General features: G+C 37.6%; 1 protein-coding gene across 1 annotated transcript in view; it reads left to right on the top strand.

Moving 5' to 3' along the window:
* The window catches only part of CEP152 (centrosomal protein 152), an 84478-nt gene that overhangs the window by 39744 nt on the left and 21400 nt on the right, over positions 1–23334 (top strand). Inside the window, exons 13-19 of the mRNA XM_029952512.1 lie at positions 3624–3828; positions 11435–11563; positions 12152–12261; positions 13007–13135; positions 13275–13407; positions 19848–20129; positions 22892–23023. Of these exons, the coding sequence (XP_029808372.1) occupies positions 3624–3828; positions 11435–11563; positions 12152–12261; positions 13007–13135; positions 13275–13407; positions 19848–20129; positions 22892–23023 (1120 nt within the window). The remainder of the gene's footprint in view (positions 1–3623; positions 3829–11434; positions 11564–12151; positions 12262–13006; positions 13136–13274; positions 13408–19847; positions 20130–22891; positions 23024–23334) is intronic.

Genomic DNA, 23334 nt, shown 5'->3' with positions numbered 1-23334 from the left:
TTTTATATAGAGATTTACCTTTGGTAGATAACATTTCCCTTTAGATTGAAGAATTTCCTGTAGCATTTCTTCTAGAGTGTGTCTGTTGGCAACAAATTCTAAATTTCCTTATATGAAAAATGTCCTGTTATTTGCTGATTATTGAATTCTGGATCAACTGTACTTTTATTCAGCACTTTAAATATACGTTCTTCCCCTGTCTCTGGGCTTGGTGATTTCTGAAGAGAAATCCATTATTATTTGAACAATTATTCTTGTGTGTAATATGTAGGGGTTTTTTTTTGTTGTTTTCAAGATTTTCCCCCTTTTACATCTTAGTACTTTATGATGTGCCTAAGTGTTTTTCTTTTAGTTTATTTCATTTGAGGTTCACTGGGCTTGTTGAAAATGTAAATTTATTACGTCTTTTACCAAATTTGTGAAATGCTGATCATTATTAGTTTAAATACCTTTTCTGCATATGTCTGTTTCTTCTCTCCTTATGGGTCTCCAATTACACAACTTACATTTTTTTATATTTCTCATAGTTCCTCACACTTAACTTTTTCCCCAGTTTTTTTAATGTTTTAAGATTAGGTAGTTTCTGTTGAGTTATTTTCAAGGTCACTCATTTTTCTCTCACCTCCATTTTATTAAGCCTGTCCACAGAAGACTTTTTATTTTATTTTTTTTAACTTTTAGATATTGTATTTTTCAATGATAAAATTCCTATTTGTTTCCTTTATAATTTTTATTTTTCTGATGAGAATTACTATGTTTTCATTCATTTTAAATGTTTTCTTTTGCTTCATAGAACACAGACAAAATAGCTGCTTTAAACTTTGAAAACTCTTTGTATTAACTACAGCATTTCCATCTATGGATTTTCTTTTTTCTTGCAAATTGGTCCATTTTATTGGTTAGTTGTATGTCTAGTAATTTTAGATTCTATACAGACATACCTTGTTTTATTACCTTTTGCAGATACTGCATTTTGTTTATGAATTGGCAACCCTAACTGTTGGTGCCATTTTGCCAACAGTATTTGGTGATTTCATGTCTTTGGGTCACATTTTGGTAATTCTCACTGTATTTCAAACTTCCTTATTATATTTGTTATGGTGACCTGTGATCTATAATTAGATATTGCTAAAAGCACAGATGTTGGTCAGCATGTTTTAGCAATAAATTATTTTTAATTAAAATATATGTATATTTTTTAGACATAATAACTATTGCTCACTTGACTATTCATTTGAGAAGCTTTATTGAAATATTTGCTTTATTGTGGTGGTCTGCAATGAAATCTGATATCTCTGTAGTATGCCTGTAGTAGACATTATGATTTTTACTTTGTGTAGAACCTTGTATTGGGTGTTTCAGATCTCAGTTTAATTGTCCCAGCCTTTGTCACATTGGTTTGAATTCGGCCTTGTATGCATACCTCAAGAGTTAATCACTGTGAGATTTGTGTGTATGGCTCATATTTTCAGTTAAATTCTCCAAATATTTGACCTGCTGGTTTGTGGGGTTGTTATGTGCCATGCACAGTTCAGTTCAGACTGAGGATTGCACAAGTTTATGCACAGAATTCATGACTCCTTTCTCTGGGTCTCTCCTCTCTGAGTCTTCCTGCTCTCTCTCTGTATCATTGGTTTTCAGCAATTTGATGTTAAGACACCTTATGGTTTTTCTACATTTTTCTGTTTGAGATTCATTGAGCTTGTAGGTTTTAATGGGGTTTTAGTTTTCATCAAATAGGAAAATTTTGGTCATTAAAAATTTTTTTTATTATGCTCCCTTCCTCTCCTTTTCTGGGACTTTAGATACAGTTGGGTTAGATAAAACTTAACATGCTCAATATATTTCTGTTTGTCTTCTTTCTCTCTGTTTAATTTTGTTGAGTTTTATTGCTGTGTTTAGGTCTGCTGATCTTTTCTGCAATAGTGAAACTAAGCTGTTAATCTTACGCAGTATATTTTTCATTTCAGATGTAGTTTTTGGTCTAAATTCAGTTTAGGTCATTTTTATATCTTCTGTTCCTCTCATTGTATTCATGTTTTTTTCTCTTGCCTTCTTGAACACATACAATATATTAATTTTACTGCTGGAACCATTGCTGTATCAGTTTCTATTGATTGATTCCTTTTTCCTGGTTATAGTTTATACTTTCTTCTTTTTTATATTTTCTTTCCTTATTGCCTGATAAGTTTTGATTGGATGCTGAACATTATGAATTTTATATTTTAGATATTAGATTTCATTGTATTTTTTAAAAATACTGTTATTTTTCTGTGACACACTTAAGCTTCCTGGAATCCTTTTGGTTGTTTCAAGGCTATGTATTTATTTACTGTGTGGTCTTAGAATAGGAAAGTTTTTTTTCCTAATTTAAATTTTTAGTTACATAACATATAGTACAATATTGGTTTGGTTTCAGGAGTAGGATTCAGGGATTCCTCACTTACATACAACACCCAGTGCACATCACAAGTGCCCTTATTAGTACCCATCACCCATCTAGCCCATCTCCCACTCAACTCCCGCCATCAACCCTGTTTGTTCTCTATCTTGAAGAGGCTCTCGTGATTTTTCCCTTCTCTTCTCTTCCCTCCCTCCCCCCACTTCCCATATGTTCATCTGGCCCCATTACTGAGGCAATATTTGATATTCTGTGAATTCGAAGCTCCTTCACTATCGTTCATTGGAACCCACAGTATTTCTAGCCTTTTTCTTTCTTCTGCAGTTCTTTCCCTGGACTTACAGTAATTTTCTCACATGTATACACAGATCTCCAGAGCTCTCTTTCTTTTGTAACTTCTTTTCCCATAGTGTTTTCCTCCTGAAATTCTAGCCATTTTGGCCTTTCCAAACCGAACTCTACCACTTGGTAAATCGCTAGACCCTCTGGCTTTTCTTCCCTGTGCCGCAGGCTGGAGGCAGCAGCAATCATCAGGCTCACCTTGTTTGTTTTCCTTTTCCCAAGGATCATTTTTCTGTGCTGCCTGCTGTGTAGCGATTGAAAGTCATCCTTTAATATGTTTTACTTGGTTTACTAGTTTTTTATTTTAAGGCAGGAAGATAAATCGAGTACTTTTAATCAACTATGACAAGGAGGAGAAATTTTGAAATTTATTGAAACTAAGTTGGGATTAAATTAGCATGGCTTTTATTTTTGTCATTTCCCCCGCCCCAATTGCTCAGGTATCCACTCAGACTTGTGTTTTAGTAAAAGAGATACAGAAATTGTTCGTTAGCATGACCAGTGTTTTACTTTTTCACTTGCTCCTCTATTTTCATGTTGTTTCTCTTAGAGTCATAAAGGGCATGCATGTACAGCCTGCAACTTACCAAAAACAACAAAGGCATGCCATATTGAAGGTCACCTGGTTGAACTCCGTTCAGTGAGGCAGACGGTGTAAGCATACTAATGGTCTTCTTATGAATAAAGTAATTTCTACATATGAGGACATAGCAAACCTGATACCTTTCTGTATGACAAAGCTTAACGTTCTTTTGAAATACTAGTATATAGTTGTGTAGGTCAGAAAACATCATCCCAACTGCAGTTCGTGACTTTCAAGGAATAACCATGCTTGATTTGTCACTTGATTTCATATTCATTGTGATGATTTCTCCATTAGCATTGTAGAGCAACAAGACCCAGACGCAGAGCTTCCTAAAGACGAGGTCATCCTGAGGCTGAAAGCAGAAGTGCAGCGTTTGCTGGGGAGCAACTCAGTGAAGCGTCATCTGGTGTCTCAGTTACAAACTGAGCTCAGAGACTGTCATAAGAAAATCGAAGATCTCCAACAAGTGGACAGAGATGAAAAAAGCATCGAGGTTGAGGTTTGTAGAGTTAAAAAGCTGTTTTTAAAAGACTTTAATAAACAAAATGCTTACCATCTTCACATTTAAATCAACCCTTTGTCTTTCAGGGTCTCATTTGATGTTACTTAGAAGTAAAGTGTAAAGAAGGAAATGCCACAAAAAGAAATACATTATCTAATTCCTTTTGGTACCTCATAAATGAGATGTTAGTTAGGCAAAATTCCTTTACCACAAATCCAAGGAAGCAGTCTATGTAACAAAGTATGTGCATCCCCTCAAGACTGGCTTATGTCAACAGTGTTCTAAAGCCTTAAATTCTCCATAGCTAAATCCTTTAGCATTTTGCCTATGACATTTCTCTGGCCCATGGTGATATAATAAGAGTCTTTCTATATAAGAAAATTATGTAGTGGTGCTGTTATAAGTGAGAAAGGCACAGAAACAGGTTATGTCAGAATCATTGAATCTACTTTTATTTATATTTTTATTATTAAAAAATTTTTAATGATTAATTTATGTTTTGAGAGAGAAAGAACGGGAGCAGGGGAGGGGCAGAGAGAGAGGGACACACAGAATCAGGAGCAGGCTCCAGGCTCTGAACCCTCAGCCCAAAGCCCAACACAGGGCCCAAACCCACAAACCATGAGATCATGACCTGAGCTGAAGTCCATTGCCCAACTGATTGAGCCACCCAGGCGCCCCTAAATCTACTTTTATATCCTTCATTTGGCTTCCTTACTTCATAGATGAGGAAAATGAAGCTGGGGAAATGTGTGACACTTCTGAGGTTAGAGTCCACTTATCGGCAAATAGAAACTACAACACTTGACTAATAATTGTCAATGTTATTTCCCCAAGATGTTGCAATCACAGAAATTGTTACTGTTGCCTTCATTTAACGGCTGCCTTTTCTATTCTTTGATATTTCCAAATCCCAACCATCTATACTCTCGATAGAGAAGAATAATAATAAGAATAAAAAAAAACCACTAGTAAATAAAGGGAAAGGAAGGGGGAAAATGAATGTAGGTGGTGTTATTCCTTTTCCTTCTGGATGGAAATAATATTTTACTTCCTACTTTAGTACTGTTTTATCTCCTGATTCTTTAAAGTAGGAGTTGTGTTCATTAAAACAGTCCTATTAAAGCAAGATGTTCTATGGTGCTTATTATTATGGAATTTTAATTGTACATAGATATATATTTTTTTAATGTTTTTTATTTATTTTTGAGAGACAGAGACAACGCGAGCGGGGGAGGGGTAGAGAGAGAGGGAAACACAGAATCTGAAGCAGGCTCCAGGCTCTGAACTAGCTGTCAGCACAGAGCCCGACAGGGGGCTCGAACCCACAAACCGTGAGATTATCACCTGAGGCAAAGCCAGACGCTTAACCAACTGAGCCACCCAGGCGCCCCGTATATTTTCAAAAAAATACCAATGTGTTTTCACTGTTTTAATCCTGCCCAGTCTGGCAATGTTCCTTCTTCTGAGTAACTGAATTTGATGAGTATAACACTGATTTCAGTGTTAACAACCAAATGAGAAAGAACACCCTTCCTCCAGCACATTTAACATCTTTAAATCAAGCTGTCTTGATTTAAAAATTAAAAAAAAAATTTTAATAGTTTATTGTCAAATTTATTTTCATTTAACACCCAGTGCTCTTCCCCACAAGTGCCCTCCTCCATCACCACTACCTCTTTCCCCCCCTCCCCCTTTCCCTTCAACTCTCAGTTCCTTTTCAGTATTCAATAGTCTCTCAGGTTTTGCATCCCTCTCTCTCCCCAACTCTCTGTCCCCCTTCCCCTCCAAAAAAGGATGAGAATAAATGCACACGTCTCAGTTTGTGTTAGATTAGAATCAATTAGGTCAAGTATTTTGGTGAGAGTAGCCTAGGATTTAGGACAGTAGGAACCTGGTTTTGAGTTTGGAAACTTAGCTCATATATCCACGGTTCTTGCTCTGTTCTGTACTGAAGTTACTTATGGCATTTGCCATGCAGAGCCACTTCCACATATGTGGCAATTGATGGTGGCCATGCCTTATGTTTAACAAAATTTAACCTTCACCTTTGCCTCTATAGATCGAAGGGAGCGGTCTCATTATTGAATACTCTTTTCATCCAGCTACTCTTTTGCTATAGTGATTTCTCAGCAGTCCACATTTGTTTTTTTCTTAAAAGTGTGCCTTACCAGCCTATGCTGCTTATGTCTGCCCTGCTTCCACATACTATGTAAGAATTTCTTGGGAGTATTGTCTGGATGATTCTTTGCATGTTTTCTCAATAAATATATGTTGAATTAATACAACTATTAATCCTTTTCTAGATGAAGGAAAGGGAGTGGAAGTACTAATTTAACCAACAAGTGTTCTTTAGATAAACACTCAAGTTCACAGTCATCTCATTAGCCCATGGACATCTTCAAACTTTGCCTTTCCTTCTTATTTTCCACATCTTTTCTAATGACCTTTCTATTTAGTCTATTGCATCAGAAAACAGGCTTAGGAGTTATCATTCAGCTTAAGCGCTTTTTTTTTTTTAAAGCTACTCCGTGCAAGGTCTTATGGGATTCAGTGGAAAGAAACAATGGCCGTTCCTCCAATAGAAATTTGATGGAGCCACATATGTAATTTAAAATGTCCCAGATATCCCATTGAAGTAAAAGGAATGGTGAAATTAATTTTAATAATATATTTTATTTAACCCAATAAATATCTTTTAAATATGTAATCAATATAAAATTATTAATGAGATGGTTTGCATTTTAGTATTATTTTTTTAAATTTACATCCAAGTTAGTTAGCATATAGTGCAATAATGATTTCAGGAGTAGAACCCACTGGTTCATCCCCCACATATAACACCCCAGTGCTCATTGCAACAAGAATCCTCCTTAATGTCCCTCACCCGATTAGTCCATCCCTGACCTGCAGCCCCTCCAGCAACCTTCAGTTTTGTTCCCTATATTTAAGAGTATCTTATGTTTTGTCTCCCTCCCTGTTTTTATCTTATTTTTGCTTCCCTTCCCTTGTGTTCATCTGTTTCGTATCTTAAATTCCACATGAGTGAAGTCATGATATTTGTCTTTCTCAGACTAACTCAGTATAATAGACTCTAGTTCCATCCACATTGTTGCAAATGGCAAGATTTCATTCCTTTTGATTTCCGAGTAATACTCATAAACTACATCTTCTTTATCCATCCATCTGTCGATGGACATTTGGGCTCTTTCCATACTTTGGCTATTGTCAATAGTACTATCAACATTGGGGTGCATGTCCCCCTTTGAAAACAGCACACCTGTGCCCTTTGGATAAATTCCTAGTAGTGCAATTGCAGGGTTGCAGGATAGTCTATTTTTAATTTTTTGAGGAACCTCTATACGATTTTCCAGAGTGGCTGCACTAGTTTGCATTCCCACCAGCACTGCAAAAGAGTTCCTCTTTCCCCACATCCTCGCCAATGACTGTCTTTGCCTGAATTGTTAATGTTAGCCATTCTGACAGGTGTGAGGTGGTATCTCATTGTGATTTTGATTGGTATTTCCCTGATGATGAGTGATGTTGAGCATTTTTCATGTGTCTGTTAGTCATCCGGAAGTCTTCTTTGGAGAAGTGTCTATTCATGTCTTTTGCCCATTTCTTCACTGGATTATTTGTTTTTTTGGGGGTGTTGAGTTTGGTAAGTTCTTTATAGATTTTGGATACTAACCCTTTATCTGGTATGTCATTTGCAAATATCTTCTCCCTTTCTATCGGTTGTCTTTTGGTTTTGCTGATTGTTTCCTCTGCTGTGCAGAAGCTTTTTATTTTGATAAGGTCCCAATAGCTCATTTTTGCTTTTATTTCCCTTGCCTCCAGAAACACATTTAGTTAAGAAATTGCTGTGACCAAGGTCAAAGAGGTTTACACCTGCCCTCTCCTCTAGGATTTTGATGGCTTCCTGTTTTATGTTTAGGTCTTTTATTCATTTTGAATTTATTTTTGCGTTTGGTATAGTAAAATGGTCCAGGTTCATTCTTCTGCATGTTGCTATCCAGTTTTCCCAGCACACTTGCCTAAGAGATTCTTTCCAGCTTTGTCAAAGATGAGTTGGCCATATGTTTGTGGGTCAATTTCTGGGTTCTCTATTCTGTTTCATTGACCTAAGTGTCTGTGTTTGTGCCAGTACCATACTTGTCTTGATGATTTCAGCTGTGTAGTATGTCTTGAGGTCCAGGATTTTGATGCCTCCAGCTTTGGTTTTCATTTTTAGGATTGCTTTGGCTATTTGGAGTCTTTTCTGGTTCTATACAAATTTTATGATTGTTCATTCTAGCTCTGTGAAGAATGCTGTTGTTATTTTGATAGGGATTGCATTGAATGTGAGATTGCTTTGGGTAGTATCGACAGTTTAACAATATTTGTTCTTCTAATCCATGAGCATGGACTATTTTTCCATTTTTTGGTGTCTTCTTCAATTTCTTTCATAAGCTTCTATAATTTTCAGTGTATAGATTTTTCACCTCTTTGGTTAGGTTTATTCCTAGGTATTTTATGGGTTTTGGTGCAATTTTAAATGGGGTCAATTCCTTGATTTCTCTTTATGCTGCTTCATTATTGGTGTATAGAAATGCAAGATGGTTTGCATTTTTTGTCTCTATGCCAAGTCCTTGAAATCTGACATGTATTGTACACTACAGTACATTTCACTTTGGACAAGACACATTTCAAGTGCTCAATAGCCATATGTGGTTAATGGCTACCATACGCAACAGTACAGATCTATAAGGAGATGGACATGCAGAACTTTGTGTAATAAGGATGATATTGGTAGCAAAGTGTCTCGAGAAGGAATAATTAACCAACCAGAGGTGGTTGTAGGGGAGGTGGTAAGGCAAGCCTTAGTAAAATCTTTAAAGAGGGAATATCTGATCTCTGTCCTGAAGGATAAATGCAGGAAGGAAGGTGGGAAGGAACATGTCAGCCTTGAGCAGAAGTATTTAAAAGTATAGCAAATAAGCTGGTATACCTAAAGAATAGGGCATGTGGATAGAAGTCTATATCATATAAGCTCAGTCTTTCTGGAATTTGAGGCCAAAACCATATAGATGTTAAATCAATTTTTAGAATAATATCATAGCTGGCATTAAATCCTGAGGTTAATGAAATAATGTTGAACTTCTCTGCTTGCATGATAAGAGAACATGTCCGTGGATATCTTTTTAAAGAGAACTGGGTTGTTGAAATCCTCCCCTAAAGCATTTCTAAGTATTGGAAAAGGCTAACAAAAATATTTACTATGTAATCTTAGTTAGCATGTTTCTTTTATGAACATTTAAAAGTATATATATTTATTGCTTTATAACATAGTATATTTTATGTTTGTTTATATCCATCTTTTATAGAATGATTAAAAATTATTTCAGAGTCTGTTGTTTGGCTTTCATGTCATTTGACTATTCCTAGCAGTCATAGCTGCTCTGTGATACTTCCAGGCTGACATGTGATGAAGATTGGGAGTTTGTCGATATGTAGCACTGTGCACTACTTGAGAGTGGACCAAATTCTATGCTCTTCATTCTAGTTGAACAACCGCCATTGAGGTAGAATGTAGTAAAGTCCTTAGGAAAATCAGTCCCTCAGTCAGAGCCCACATCTATGCTGATTTTTTTTTGTAAGCCTAATAAATAAAACACAGAGGCCTTTCTGTATCTGTTAATCAAAAGAAATCATTACCTAACCACAAGCTGTAGTCAGAGCTATACTTTGATTTCAAGGTACCCAAGGCCACATGGCGTTCAGTAGCTAACTCAGAAGGTTTCTACCCAGAATCTTTTCAGTCCTAGAAATTAGGAAGAAAATGTGAGAGTTGGTGTATTCCATGTCTTGTTTTCTTGAAGGTAATCTCTCTAGTATTCCATCTTTAGAAAGAAGTTTTGTTATGACACCCATGTGGTCCTTTTTAAAGTTCTCCCTAAGGGTTTTGTGCTGACAGGTACAAGTACCTAGTCCCTGAGTGCGTGTACTGTGATAATATTTCAAACCTGAGTGTCATAGCTTGCCATGAAAATTATTTTTCCATGTATCAGTATGATGTTACTTCCATTCATTTTATTTCATAGTAATAAAAACTCACCAGTGGGAAAGGATGCACAAATGACTGTCACAAACTTTAAAAAGTGGAAGCCAAGTTAAAAAAATGAAAGTCATTCTTATGAGTCAATAAAATCCTTTAAAATCTCATTAGTATCCCAAATTTGGAGACAAGCTAACAGAGTAGATATTTATAGCTCTTCTCTCTTCTGACTGGAGTAGAAGAAGCAGTGGCTTCTGGGAAATAATGGCAAGTGAAAAGGGGAAAGTCAACAATGGTCTCCCTGTAAAGGAAATGAAGGCTATGAATTGGAAGACTGAGTCAGAGCCTTGGTGTTCTGTCACCCCACATGTGAGTGAAGTACACATACCTCCCCAATGAGGAGAATGAATCTTGGTTCAGGATATTTTTTAAGCCTCGTGGAAGAGAGCTCAGACTACAGGTAAATACATAAACCAACAAATCAAATAAAGTAGCTCTTAAAAAAGAATCTTTGTGACTCCATCAATGAACAAAGAATTAATAAAGATTATATTAGGAAAACACTTAGATGGTATGAGGAAAACGCAAAGTTGTGTATACTGACAGATCTGGGAAGATGAAAAACAAATGAACAGTGAAGACATGTAAGAGATTCTCCTATGAAGGCAATGCAAGAAATGCAAATGAAAGCCACTCTTGGCTACCCTTTCCCCATCAAATACAATAATTATTTCAAGATATTCCCTGCCATTGGAGGTAGAGTTGGACAGATCCTCTCAGATCACCTGATAATATACATTCACATGACCTCGTGGGAAACAATTTGCCAAAGATGTCATGAGTCTTAGAAAGTGTACCCATTGAATGAAATGTAGATCTATGAGTTACTATAGGTTATATAAACAAATAAGTGCAGAAATAGAGTTGATGCTAAACTTGGTGGGTTTAAGATAAAAAATAGAATACTTGCATTGCCTAGTCTCAAAGTATCTCTTCATAAGATACTTATTCTTAATTACAAGTCAAAAAATTGTAACTTGACCATGAAAGTGCCTGCAGATACTGCCTTCATTTATTGATCATCATCAGTGATGAGCCACATTGATCTCCTGTGTCTCCTGAAGAGCACACATAGTACTTCAGTGGCATTCAGGTCAAAAATCGATGACCTGAATTTAATAATGAAGTGACATCAGAGAAACCCAAATTGAAGGCCATCTTACAAAATAACTAGTTGGTAGTCTTAAAAGTGTCATGGATTTGAGAGACGCAGCCTGAAGAACCATCCCTGGATTGAAGGAGACTCATGAGCCATGACAACCCAATGCAATTGATGAGATCCTGAACTAGATAAAGGACATTATAGTAATTTTGGAAGCTTTTGTAGAGAGTCTGTAGATTAGTTAATTTCCTGGTTTTGATCATTGTATGGTGGTTGTAGTTGGGGATGATGATAAAAGTTACATGGAAGTTATTTGTGATGTCTTTGCAATTTCTTTGTAAATATGACATTACTTAGAATTTTTTAAAAACCTGAACAACTTTTGATTTCTTTTTAACATTTAGACTAAAGTAGAGACTGCAGAAAAACCAACTGACCAATTATGGCTTGGGTCTTCTACTTCTGATACGATTGTCAAAGATGACATTCTGCAGCTTAAAAATGAAATTCATGTTTTACAGCAACAAAATCAGGTGATGAAAAGGTTTCCTATATGTTGGGAGGATTCTTACGACCTTGTTAAATTCAAAGGATATAACAGACTTTTCAAAAAAGTACAGAGGGTACAGTGAGCTAGTAGATAGGTTTATTAGCAGGTGAATATGGATTCCAGGTACTTCCCTTTATTGGTCATGAGGTAGTAGTTTTATCAGAAGGTAGGTTAGTGGAACTCCAGTTTCCTGTCTGTACAGGAGCATGGCTAGTGGAGGTGTTCTTCTCTTGACCAAAAAAGTTAAACTTTGTTTGTTTATATGGTGGTTAAGATTATTGAAGTCTAAGACTTATTTTAAGAGATGGGTTAGGTAATACTTCTCTGGCTAAATGTTTCCATTTCATGTAGTTCAAAATAAATACAAAATTTTAACTCTTACTCCTGGTCATAAAACTACCTGTCAAATAAATGAATCTTACAAGACTAAGAAGACTTTGTAGAATTATGAAAATGATATGTCAGTGTAACAGGGTAGAGATAAAGCAGAGAAGACACTAAAAAATAAGATTGGACTAGTCAATAAATACGATGTTTATTTTCTGTAACTATTTTATTCTTTTGGATCTAGGAACTTAAAGAAACTGAGGAAAAACTGAGAAATACAAATCAAGACTTATGTAATCAAATGAGACAAATGGTACAAGATTTTGACCGTGATAAACAGGAAGCTGTTGATAGGTAAAGCCTGTGTAGAGGTCTAATGCCTGACTCTGCCCTTCACCAACCTGCTCTCCAAGCTCCCAACAAAGATTCAAGAGAAATCACAGTGTGAACCCTGCCTGCTGAGATCTTAGACTTAAGAAGATGAATCTCTGGCTTCTCAAATTAGAATTTAGAACACATTTTCCATAGAAATGATGTTATGTAGTGGGCTGGGTTCTATAGCACCATCAAAACTACAGTTCATTGAAATATATAGCTTAATGGTTTTTATAGACTAGCTGGGAACTATTCATTTAAGGAAGAAATCTGTGGGAGGGAGTATGTCTTCGAATTACCAAATCATAAACTTGGAAACAGATTTTTGGAACATAACTTACTTGTGAGTTGAGTACTGCTAGTATTTATTTTTTAGCATAGATAACTTGGAATTTTTGGACTCTACCACATTATTTCAATTAATTTTTTATAAACAAGTCCTCAACAAAGACTATCACCTTTTTGAAGGACTGAGGCATTCTCGTATCCAAGTTTCTCATTTTTCTCTGGACACATTTGAAGAAAGAAAATTTTGAAGATTCTAAGATCATCCATTGGGAATTCATTATTACCACTTTTGCTTGGGGGAGACCAATCTGACCTTAGTTATAATTTGCATTAGAGGGAGGGAGTGGGGAAGGAAGGAAGAAAAGGAAACCAGTTTATCTTGGTGTTTCTAATAATGCTGGACATTTCCTTAGATTCTGTTGTCCGCTGTTTCTAGGTGTGAGAGGACCTACCAGCAGCACCATGAAGCGATGAAAGCCCAAATACGTGAAAGCCTGTTAGCAAAGCATGCTCTGGAGAAGCAGCAGCTCTTTGAGGTTTACGAGGGGGCTCGCTTGCAACTTAGGTGAGAACGAAAGAGTTCAGCCACCCTTCAAGCTCTGGAGACCACATTCTCCTGTTCTGTAGTTTAGAGGAAAGTTGTTTTGCAGCCCTTGTATTTTTTGTCGTGGTGGTCATCTGGTTGCCGGTTTTGTGTACCCAAGGTCTGACTTAGATAAGATGAATAAGGAGATGGCTGCTGTGCAAGAATGCTACCTGGAAGTGTGCAGAGAGAAGGATGATCTAGAATCGACTCTCAGGAAGACCATTGAAAAGGAGCAACAGGCTCAGGAGAAGGTACCACACAAATTCACATTGTGTTTGTTTCACCTCATTTCTCTGGCCTCACTATTGTCATGGAAACCAGTACACCTGCTCTCTTGTGAAACAGGGAAGGCCTATGTAGAAGTCTCTACTTTTGGCTGTGTCACAAAATAGCTCACAAAATATAGTAAATCCTGAGATGATTTTTAAAACATGGCATACATAATAGGAGAAAATGATTCTTCCTTAAATATGTATTCTAAGTGGCAAAACAGGGCTCTAAAAATACACAAAGTGTAGGCCCAAACACTGTGAGTCTGAAACTTAGGGATTCTTGTTTTCCACTCATTTGTTGGCTACTCAGGCGAGCCTACAGAGGCCTGTGGGCACCACACAGAGTATTCCCTTAGAAACATTTTCCTCTGACCCATTTCTCTCTCAGTACCTAAGTGTCATTTTATTCTTCTGGGGAGAAGGGCAGGAATTTGAACTTGGGACTTAGGGTAGGGAAGGTGAAGAGCTTTTCAGGGAAGCTCTCATTTTTGGGGGAAGTTGGAGGGGCTTCTAAACCTTCTACTCCTGCCTGAATCTTCCCAGTTGCCGTTGGTAAGTGTCCAGGAGTAAAATCACGTGTAAACAGTCGCCCCTCTTTTCTTCCCCGTCCTGCCCGGAGCCTCCTCCAGACACACGTCTGACTCTCCCTTCCACTTTGGATCAGCGTGCAGACCACAATTTGAAAGCCACCTGCATCAAGATTATAAAATATTTTTAAAGGCCTGAGCAAATGTTCTATACAGAGGTTTTCTGAACAAAGTTCTGTTAAGGCAGACTCTTGCTACTACAGACTTTAAAAGAATAGTAAAGAGCAGGTGAGGAATTCAGCTCTTTTAATATTTGGCTTAGTTTTGAATAGATTAATATGGTGAAAAAACATGCCGTGTATACATATCATCTAATGGAAAAAGAACTTCTAAAGGGAGCTGTTTTAGTGAGTGCTGGCAGTATAAAACTTAGAAGGGATCTTGAATTACTTAGAAATTAAGGACTTAGCTTTCAGTAATATTTAAAAAGTTAAAATAGGGGCACCTGGGTGGCTCAGTCGGTTAAGCCTCCGACTTCGGCTCAGGTCAGATCTCACGTCCGTGGGTTTGAGCCCCACGTCAGGCTCTGTGCTGACAGCTAGCTCAGAGCCTGGAGCCTGCTTCTGGTTCTATGTCTCCTTCTCTCTCTGCCCCTCCCCCCCTCATGCTCTGTCTCTCTCTGTATCAAAAATAAATAAAACATTAAAAAAATAAATTAAAAAAAAGTTAAAATAGGGAGAAGATCTCCACTATGATTTTTTTTCTTTTTAAATATGTAAATTGACAAGAACAGAGGAGTAATTCTCTCAAAGAGGTCATTCTTTTCAGGAATATATTTTCTGGTACTTTTAAAAGTATCACTTTGGCTATAAAATTAGATCTCACGTAACCGGTCACTTGGAATTAACAGCTGCTGCGAACCATTTCCGGCTCATGAATGCTTGTGCGCAGGCCCAGGAAGGAGAGTTAAAACGGCTTTTGGACCCTTCCAAAAAAACTTATGGGTTACATGTTTTTCTTTAAAAAGTTTAAATTGTCATACAGTGAGATTGACTCTTTTTCATTTGGTGTACGTTCTATACCTTTTTAAACACATGATTTAACACATGTATAAAGTGATAAGGCTACAGAAGTTTTATCACCCTAGAAGAATGCCTCATGCTATCCCTTTGTAGTTAATACCCAGCCCCACTTTGTACTTAAAGCATGAGAAGTGTACTTCCTTTCTTCTCTGGGAAGTCTTTAGTTTTTTTATTTAGATTTATGTACACCCATTATAAAATTTAGTGATCTTTATAAGCCTGTCAGAACAGAACTTTAAATTTAAGACAATTTATTGAATCTTTTCATATCCTAGGAAATGTTTCACCTTCACACAATGGAAGAATCTTTTTTTTTTTTTTATGTTTCTTTTTTATTTATTTTTGAGAGACAGAGAGAGACAGCTGGAGCAGGGGAGGGTCAGAGAGAGAGGGAAATACAGAATCTGAAGCAGGCTCCAGGCTCTGAGCTAGCTGTCAGCACAGAGCCCGACGCGGGGCTCGAACCCACAAACCGTGAGATCTGACCTGAGCCAAAGCCGGACGCTTAACCGACTGAGCCACCCAGGCGCCCCTGGAAGAATCTTTTTGGACTCAAGCAAGCTAGGAACTTTCAGGGAAGTTCATAAGCCATGTTACCTGCAGCTGCCTTCCTGGTCAATTACTTCGTCTAGATACTGAAATTATAAGATAGACAACAGCAGGAGCCCTACGATGTATTTTCCTGTTCCGTGTGTGCTCTTTTCTTAAATAGTTGTTAAGTTAGGCTGTGGGTTACGTTGAAGCTCAATTCAAAGTTTTAAAACTTTATTAACATATGGAACTTTCCTCCCGTGTCAGCCTGGCTTGTTCAGAGAGTGGGAGAAAAGTCATCCACACAGAACCCCTGGGAGTGTATAATAATCATTGAAGGTCATAAATTTGCAGACAAGGCAAGATGGATGATATTCCCATTCATAATGTCATTTCTATATACATTAAAGCTCATTTATACAATTGCAATATATGCAAAGTCAGACTTTAGAAGTTAGGTGGGTTTTTTTTTTTTTCCTATTTGGAGCATGCAAATCAAGTTTAAATGTTTTAAAACTGTTGAAGAATTTCCTTTAATGATAAAATTAGATATCCTTGGAGTATGTTCAAATGGCATATCTCCGTGCTCAATAGACCTATTACTTTATTTCTCTATAGAGAGAGAAACAAGACTTTTCTTGCTGTGTTAGATTGCAAAAATGGCCACACAGTCTTCCCATCCTTGAATGCGCGCACCCTTGGAGTGTGCGTTTATGGCAGTTCTCAGTAAGAGGTCATCTCTTTCTCATCCTTGAATCTGATTTTGGCCAATGGGACATTAGTGAGCATCATGCACGAAGAGCCTTAAGCTTTTATGCACTGGGACTAACAAGCTTGATGCTCTCAGGAACTCTATGGCCGCCGCTGTGTGAAAGATCTGGGATAGCCTGCCGAGTGACGACACATGGGACCAAGTCCTCTTTCTAGGAGACATCAAGCTAACCCCCAGACGTGTGAGTGAGGCCATCTTAGACTGTGTGCCTCACCGGCTGGCAGAGGTCAGCTGAATTGGCATAGATCAGAACCACTACCCAGCTGACCCAGGGAATCATGAGAAATAATAGATGCTGGCTGTAGTTGAGTTTTGTTGTTAAGTGTTGGCTGGCTTATTACATAGCAATGCTAACTGTATGCACAAACATACAACACACAGAAAACTGGTAGCAATTTTCTGTTCTGGGTCAAAAGGAAAGGTAGATACATAAGGAAACAACTCCTCAAGGATAGACCTACATAGGTAAGACAATTTGAAGATTCCTTCTAAAGTCAACAAAAACAACAGTCATATATGATGCGACACTGGACAGCTCTTTCAGCCACACAACTGAGACTGTTCTATAGTTTGGGTACAACTATAGTTTCCATGACCTGATTGTGAAGAAACGGGTCCCTTAGTCACTGGAGATTTTCTGAAAACCTATAGCACTGAAGATAATAGATAACATCTCTGGCATATGCCATTGATGGAGAGGAATCAGATGCCAATTAAGACCAAAGTACGCCAGGTCAGGTGTGAACCAGAAAAAAACCCAGACCACTAGGTAGTCATGAGTCAGAAATAATGGTAAAGAGAACCGAGCAAAAGCTCTTTTGCTGTGTGTCAGTAGGGATGTGAAGTGTATCCTTTTCTGGCGTTATGCTTTGTTAACTTCAGTGTGTTATTTTTCATGGCATCTCAGTGGGACCACTAGAAAACTGTTTAAAAATTTTTCACATTGGGGGGCACCTGAATGGCTCAGTTGGTTAAGCATCTGACTCTTGGTTTTGGCTCAAGTCATGATCTCATGGTTGGTGAGTTCGAGCCCCATGTTGGGCTCTGCACTGAGTACAGAGCCTGCTTGGGATTCTCTCTCTCTGCTCTTCCCCCACTCATTCTCAAAAATAAATAAATAAATAAACTTAAAATAAAACTTTTCTCATGGAAACTCTTATAGGTCATGTTGATCCCTGAGTAGAGTTTTATTAGAGTTTTCAGATCAACTGGATTCCTAAAATAGAGAATATGATATGAATAGTTCAAGTTATTAAATTTCATATGATAGTTGATAGTTATGTGATAATTCTTCAGCTAGTTTTGATAAATTTGTCTTTGGTACTGAAAAAAATACCAGTCTGCATTTTTTACACAGTGCATAACTTTTAAGATAGAGCAATATTTTGGGGTTTATATCAATATACGAATCTTTCAGAAATGTACATTTTTTTTTTTTTTGGCCTTTGATACCTAATGGGTCCCATGATAGATGGGGTGTAAACATAAATGTCAGTTAAACTCTTTAAAAGTTGTTCTTCTAGTAATATATTGATTATGTTAGATAGTTTTTCTCCTAATATAGCCACCTGTAACTTTTTTATCCAGGTATTTGAGATCCAAGCAGGTCTTTACAAGACAGTTTATGAAGCTAATTGAGTTAGCACGTAGAAAGATCATTTGACTCTGTTGCTGCTGGTCCATGCCTATGACCAGTATTTTATATATTTGCCTTGGAGAATATTAGTATAATACAGAGATATTTACTTGAATTTTGTTTAAAGAGACAGCGATTGGAGGAAAGCGAAGAATATGTAAACCAACTGCAGGTGGAACTTAAGGAAGAGTACCAAGGTGCCCTTAGGATGGAGAAGAGCAAGTGGCGGAAAGAACAAGAAACTGATATTAAACAGCATGTTGACAGTGAAGTGATGTTAGCCAGATCCCACTGGGATGAGGAATAGAAAGAGGTGTGGGTTAAAGTTTCTTTCCAGGTCACCACATTTAGTATTCACCATAGAGAGACTGTTTTTCCTGAACCGACAATTTTTCATTGCCAAGGACATACATGATCATTCATTCACTTCTTGGAATTGGGCTTTTGGCAGCTTACACTGGTTTTGTTTTTTAAAACTTCTCCCCCTTCTTGACTCTTCAACCCAATTCAAGATATAATGGGTTTTGGAGGGATACTTTTTGATTCCTCAAAATGAAACCCTCCTCTGATTTCACATTGTGGAATGATTCAGATGACTCTAGGCCCATCTCTAATAACAAATAACCCATCCTGTGGATTAGAAGAAAGAAGTTATGACTGAGCAGGTTCAGAATCACAAAATATTACCTCTTTTACCTAAGTAGCAAATGAAATTACTAATAGTTTTCTAGAAAATTAAGAACCAAATTAGGACCTTAGCTGGAAGTGAAATAAATTCTCAAGCTTATTGAAACTGGATTCATTCGTCCATAAGATTGCTATTAACTCGGGCTGTGACTGCCCTGCGGGTGGAGAGTAGGTCCCTCTCCTGTCTTTCGGCCTCCCTACTCAGCATCTCCCAGCCCCGTCCTCCACAGCTGTTCACTCATCTAGTGCTGGCACCTGAAATTCTTTTACTCATCATTTTTTAACATAAAAATATATATTCTGGAATTTATACATTTACATATGTAAAATTCGGATAGCACAAAACAAATTCTCTATTTTTATATTGTTGCAATATTTTTATACCTGAACTTGCTAACCAGTTATTTACCAGGAGGATGAGTTAGAGAGCGAGTGTTTTTGTAAGACTGTCACAAAAGCATAAACCGCGACACAGGATTGCCATGTCAAATGCACCAACATGGCCTGGGACTGTGGTAGCCAGGGAGGCAGGTGGAGAACTCTGGAGACCCAGGAGGTGGGAACCAGGAAAAGAAAAATGAAAATTTTGCTGTTTCACAGTTTTACCTCAGACTGACTGTTTTCATCCATCCCACTGTACTGTTGAAAGTAGAAAGTTATCATTAAGACATCCTTCTAATAATGCCCCTCCTTCCATGCACAGTAGACTCAGTAGAATTTAATACCCTAACAAGATTCAAATGTGTTCAAGTAAGTAGACCTGTTTTTTAGATTGTTCAGTTTCAGGTTCATTAATTAGACTTAACCCAGTGCCTGCTTTGTGGAAAGCCTGGTGTTGATGGAAAAATACATATTAATAGTAGGAATTTTCTTTTAAAAAAATCATGCACCTTTGTAGTGGCGATTTCTAAGCTTCCAAGGTTGCATCTTGAGAGCAAGAAAACCTGACCTAATGCAAGATCTCCCATGTGATTTATGTCATGTATATTAGGGTCCAGCAGTAACTTTCAGGATTTACTGGAATATGTTTTCATTGACTAAACTTCTAACTCTCATGTAATTACTACAACAATGTCTAGATCGTTTTCAAACACAGCTGTGGTTGTCTTTTGGCTAGCTATTAATTCTTTGCTTTGCTTTTTTGAGTGTTTTTTCTTTTCATACAATTTTTCTTCTGAAAACAGATCAAACAAGAACTTATTCAACAGCTCGAAAAGGAGTGGCAGTCTAAGCTGGATCAAACTATAAAGGCAGTGAAAAAGAAGACCTCAGATGGTTGCAGCCAAACTGACCAAGTAACCGCCAGTGATGTTATTTCCAAGAAGGAGATGGCAGTCATGATAGAAGAACAGAAGCGAAAGATCCAGCAAGATTTAGAGCACGAGAAAGAAACAGCTATCAGTGGGGGCTTAAAGAAACTTGAGGTTGAATTAGAACTCAAATACTGTGAAAATATTGCCAAACAGGTAATAGGTTTATTATCTTAAAATTTTCAGAACTACCTACTAATGAATACCTATAAAATGCTACCATTGAACTTGCTCCTAACTTTATACTTTAAACATTTTGTGCATTCTAGGGTACAGAACCTCGTAACACTGTTATGAAGATTTTCTTCATTGTATTTCTGTCACAAAGCTGTTACCCCTCGGTTTTTCCATGTATTCTTTATGTTACGGAGTGTTTGCTCCTCTGAGTTTGGTCTAAGCATTAGGATGCTTGAGGTTAAAGGTGGTGGTTTTATGATTGGATAAAGCACAATGTAATTAAGAATCTTTCATACCTAACTTTAACGAAGGTACTTCACTGAAGTAGTTCTACATAAGCAGACTTAAGTCAAGTGACATATTTAACGGTATTTGCACCATGACTCACAGAGTTGAATCCACAGGCACTCCCCTTACATGGGACTTTGTCTGTAAATCCTGTACGCTGCCAGAAAGTGGGGCCATTGCCTCCGCTTAGAGGCACTGGGAAAGCTAGCCTGCTTTTAACTGCGCTGTTTTGTTTGGTTTCCTGAATGAGCTGTGTTAATACCATAGCTGTTGTGTTAATGAAAAAAAGAGCTTTTGTTTGTTTTATCTACATTATTATAGTGGTTCTCAAATTTTTTCATTTCAGGATGCCTTTAACACTTTTAAAAACTCCAGACTTAAAAGAATTTTTCTCTGTGTGGGTTATACCTATTTAACAGTATTGGAAAATATAAATCTAAGAAAGTTTTTGAGAAACAGGAATCCTGGAGCACCTGGGTGGCACAATGGGTTAAGCGTTTGGCTCAGGTCATGATCTCACTCTTAAGAGTTTGAGCCCCATGTCAGTCTCTATGCTGACAGCTCAGAGCCTGGAGCCTGCTTCAGATTCTGTGTCTCCCCCTCTCTCTGCCCCTCCCCTGCTTGCATTCTCTCTGTCCCTCTCCCCATCTCTCTCTCTCAAAAAAAAAACAATAAATAAAACATGATCTCAAGGTTTATGAATTTGAACCCGTGTCAGGCTGTGCTCTGGCCGTGAGGAGCCTGCTTGGGATTCTTTTTCTCACCCCCTCTCTCTGTCCCTTCTCTCCTACTCACACTCTTTTTTTTTTTCTCCTTCTCTTTCAAAATAAATAAACTTTAAAAAATTATAAAAATCAAATCTATACAAAACCAAGAATACTGAAGCACTGTCATCATTGGCTGTCAGCGCAGCGACCCATCCCTCAGCACGTCCCCTCTGGAGCGTGATTTTAGTTACAGGAAAGGGAGTGAAGAAAGATGAGGTCTGAATGTTATTTTGAAAATAGTTTTGATTCACAGACCACCTGACAGGGTGTTTAGTCCCATAGAGGTCCTTGGACCTTAATATGATTGATTTTGTATTTACTATTTTAGATGAAGTGTTTATTATAAAGTCTTAAGATAACACCTGAAATAAAGTTTTAAAAAATATATATTCGGCTTTTGATAAATACTTGGAGTTCTGCCTCTTTGTTAAATGGTTCTCCCTGGTTTTAGAGGGAAACCTTGTAGTATGGAAACGTACTGTGTAATTGTATCAAGGGCGTCTTCAGTCAGTTAAATCATTTCCTGAAATGTTTAAGGTTGGAACAGAGTTAAGAAAATGTTCTAAGGACACACAGACATGTTTAAGGATGCTGCTCTGATATATACACAATTACAGATGTTGTGAAGAAAAAGAGCATGATGTAGTAAGACGGGAAATATTAATAACCTTTGGAGGAATATCAATTTCTAGAGGAGTTTTATCTTTTCTGCATATTTTTACCTCCCTACGATTTACCTGTAAATATATTTAGCATTTTACCAAAAAATTCAGCCCCTTATGACAACTCTGGTTTTGTATGTTTTATGGATATAGGTATGTGTGTATATGTATTTCAAAATGAGGAAATAAGGAAAGATTATTTAATAAGTGACCTGGTGGTAACGTGTGACAGATTTACCACCAGATCACCCTCATAATTCATCAAGTCTTACATGTTTGCCTGCATGGCTGTTTCACCCTCATTCTTTAGTTGCACACTCATTACAGACAGCAGGAAGAGTTGCTTGGTACAAGGTGCGAGGCCATATTGGTGCACACTTGCATGTATTAATGTGTTAATATGTATGGCCTGAGGACTGTGGATATGATGGGTGCACTGATTGGGCAGCCCCGACCCCAAGCAGCCTTCCTGCATGTCTTCTCCTTTTTCTTTCTTTCTTTTTTTTTTTTTTTTAATGTTTTTTATTTATTTTTGAGAGACCGAGAGAGACCGGATGAGCAGGGGAGGCTCAGAGAGAGGGAGGGAGATACTGAATCTGAAGCAGCCTCTGGGCTCTGAGCTAGCTATCAGCACAGAGCCCAATGTGGGACTCGAACCTATGAACCGTGAGATCATGACCTGAGCCGAAGCCAGGCACCCCTCCTTTTTCTTAAGATAAATAGGAGTTTCTTGGAAATGGAATTGGTACTTTGTATGAAGCCTCCCAGTAATGGTGTTGGCTACCAAACATTTATAGATTCCTACTTCTCACACTGGCATTTGCATGGGACAGTATGGGAAGTTTAGAATAGAAGGATTAGAATCCACCTCATGGGATCAGGTGGGCTGCTTGAGGTCAGAGTAACCAGCATAGTGCAATATGATGTAAAATACACATGAAATCATAGTTGCTAACTGCAAATGGGATCTTTCTGAAATTTTATACTTCACTTTGCCACTTACTCTTGTAATATCCAATTACAGGTCGAAACAGCGGTGCAAAATGCTCGTCATCGATGGCTGGAAGAACTACCTGACCTCGCAGAGTATAAAGCGCGTGTAAGAGCAGAACAGAAGAAGTGGGAAGAGCAACAGGAGATCACTGTGGCCAGACGGGTAAGTGCTCTCCTGGAAGAAAGCTTCAGGGGGGCCTCGCTCCTGATCTCTCATCTTAGTCCTGAGAATTTGTATCTCCTCACCATGTTGTGGAAGGATTAAGTACAGTAATGCATGTTAAGCATTAGCTCAGAGCCTGGTTGATGGTATCTGTTCTCATCATCAAGATGCTGAGGGAGAAAGAATGTATTTTAGGGTCTTGAAACTCTCATAATCAGGAAAGTAACCTTAACTTTGAAACTAAATCCTGTTCTATCTTGCCCTGTCGTTAGGAGAAATTGAGAACAGGTGTTTATCTGTTTACTAAAACC

The sequence above is a fragment of the Suricata suricatta genome, chromosome 9, assembly GCF_006229205.1.
Source record: "Suricata suricatta isolate VVHF042 chromosome 9, meerkat_22Aug2017_6uvM2_HiC, whole genome shotgun sequence".
NCBI lineage: Eukaryota > Metazoa > Chordata > Mammalia > Carnivora > Herpestidae > Suricata > Suricata suricatta.
Note: the sequence above shows the minus strand (reverse complement) of the source record. Positions and strands in the feature narration are given on the sequence as shown.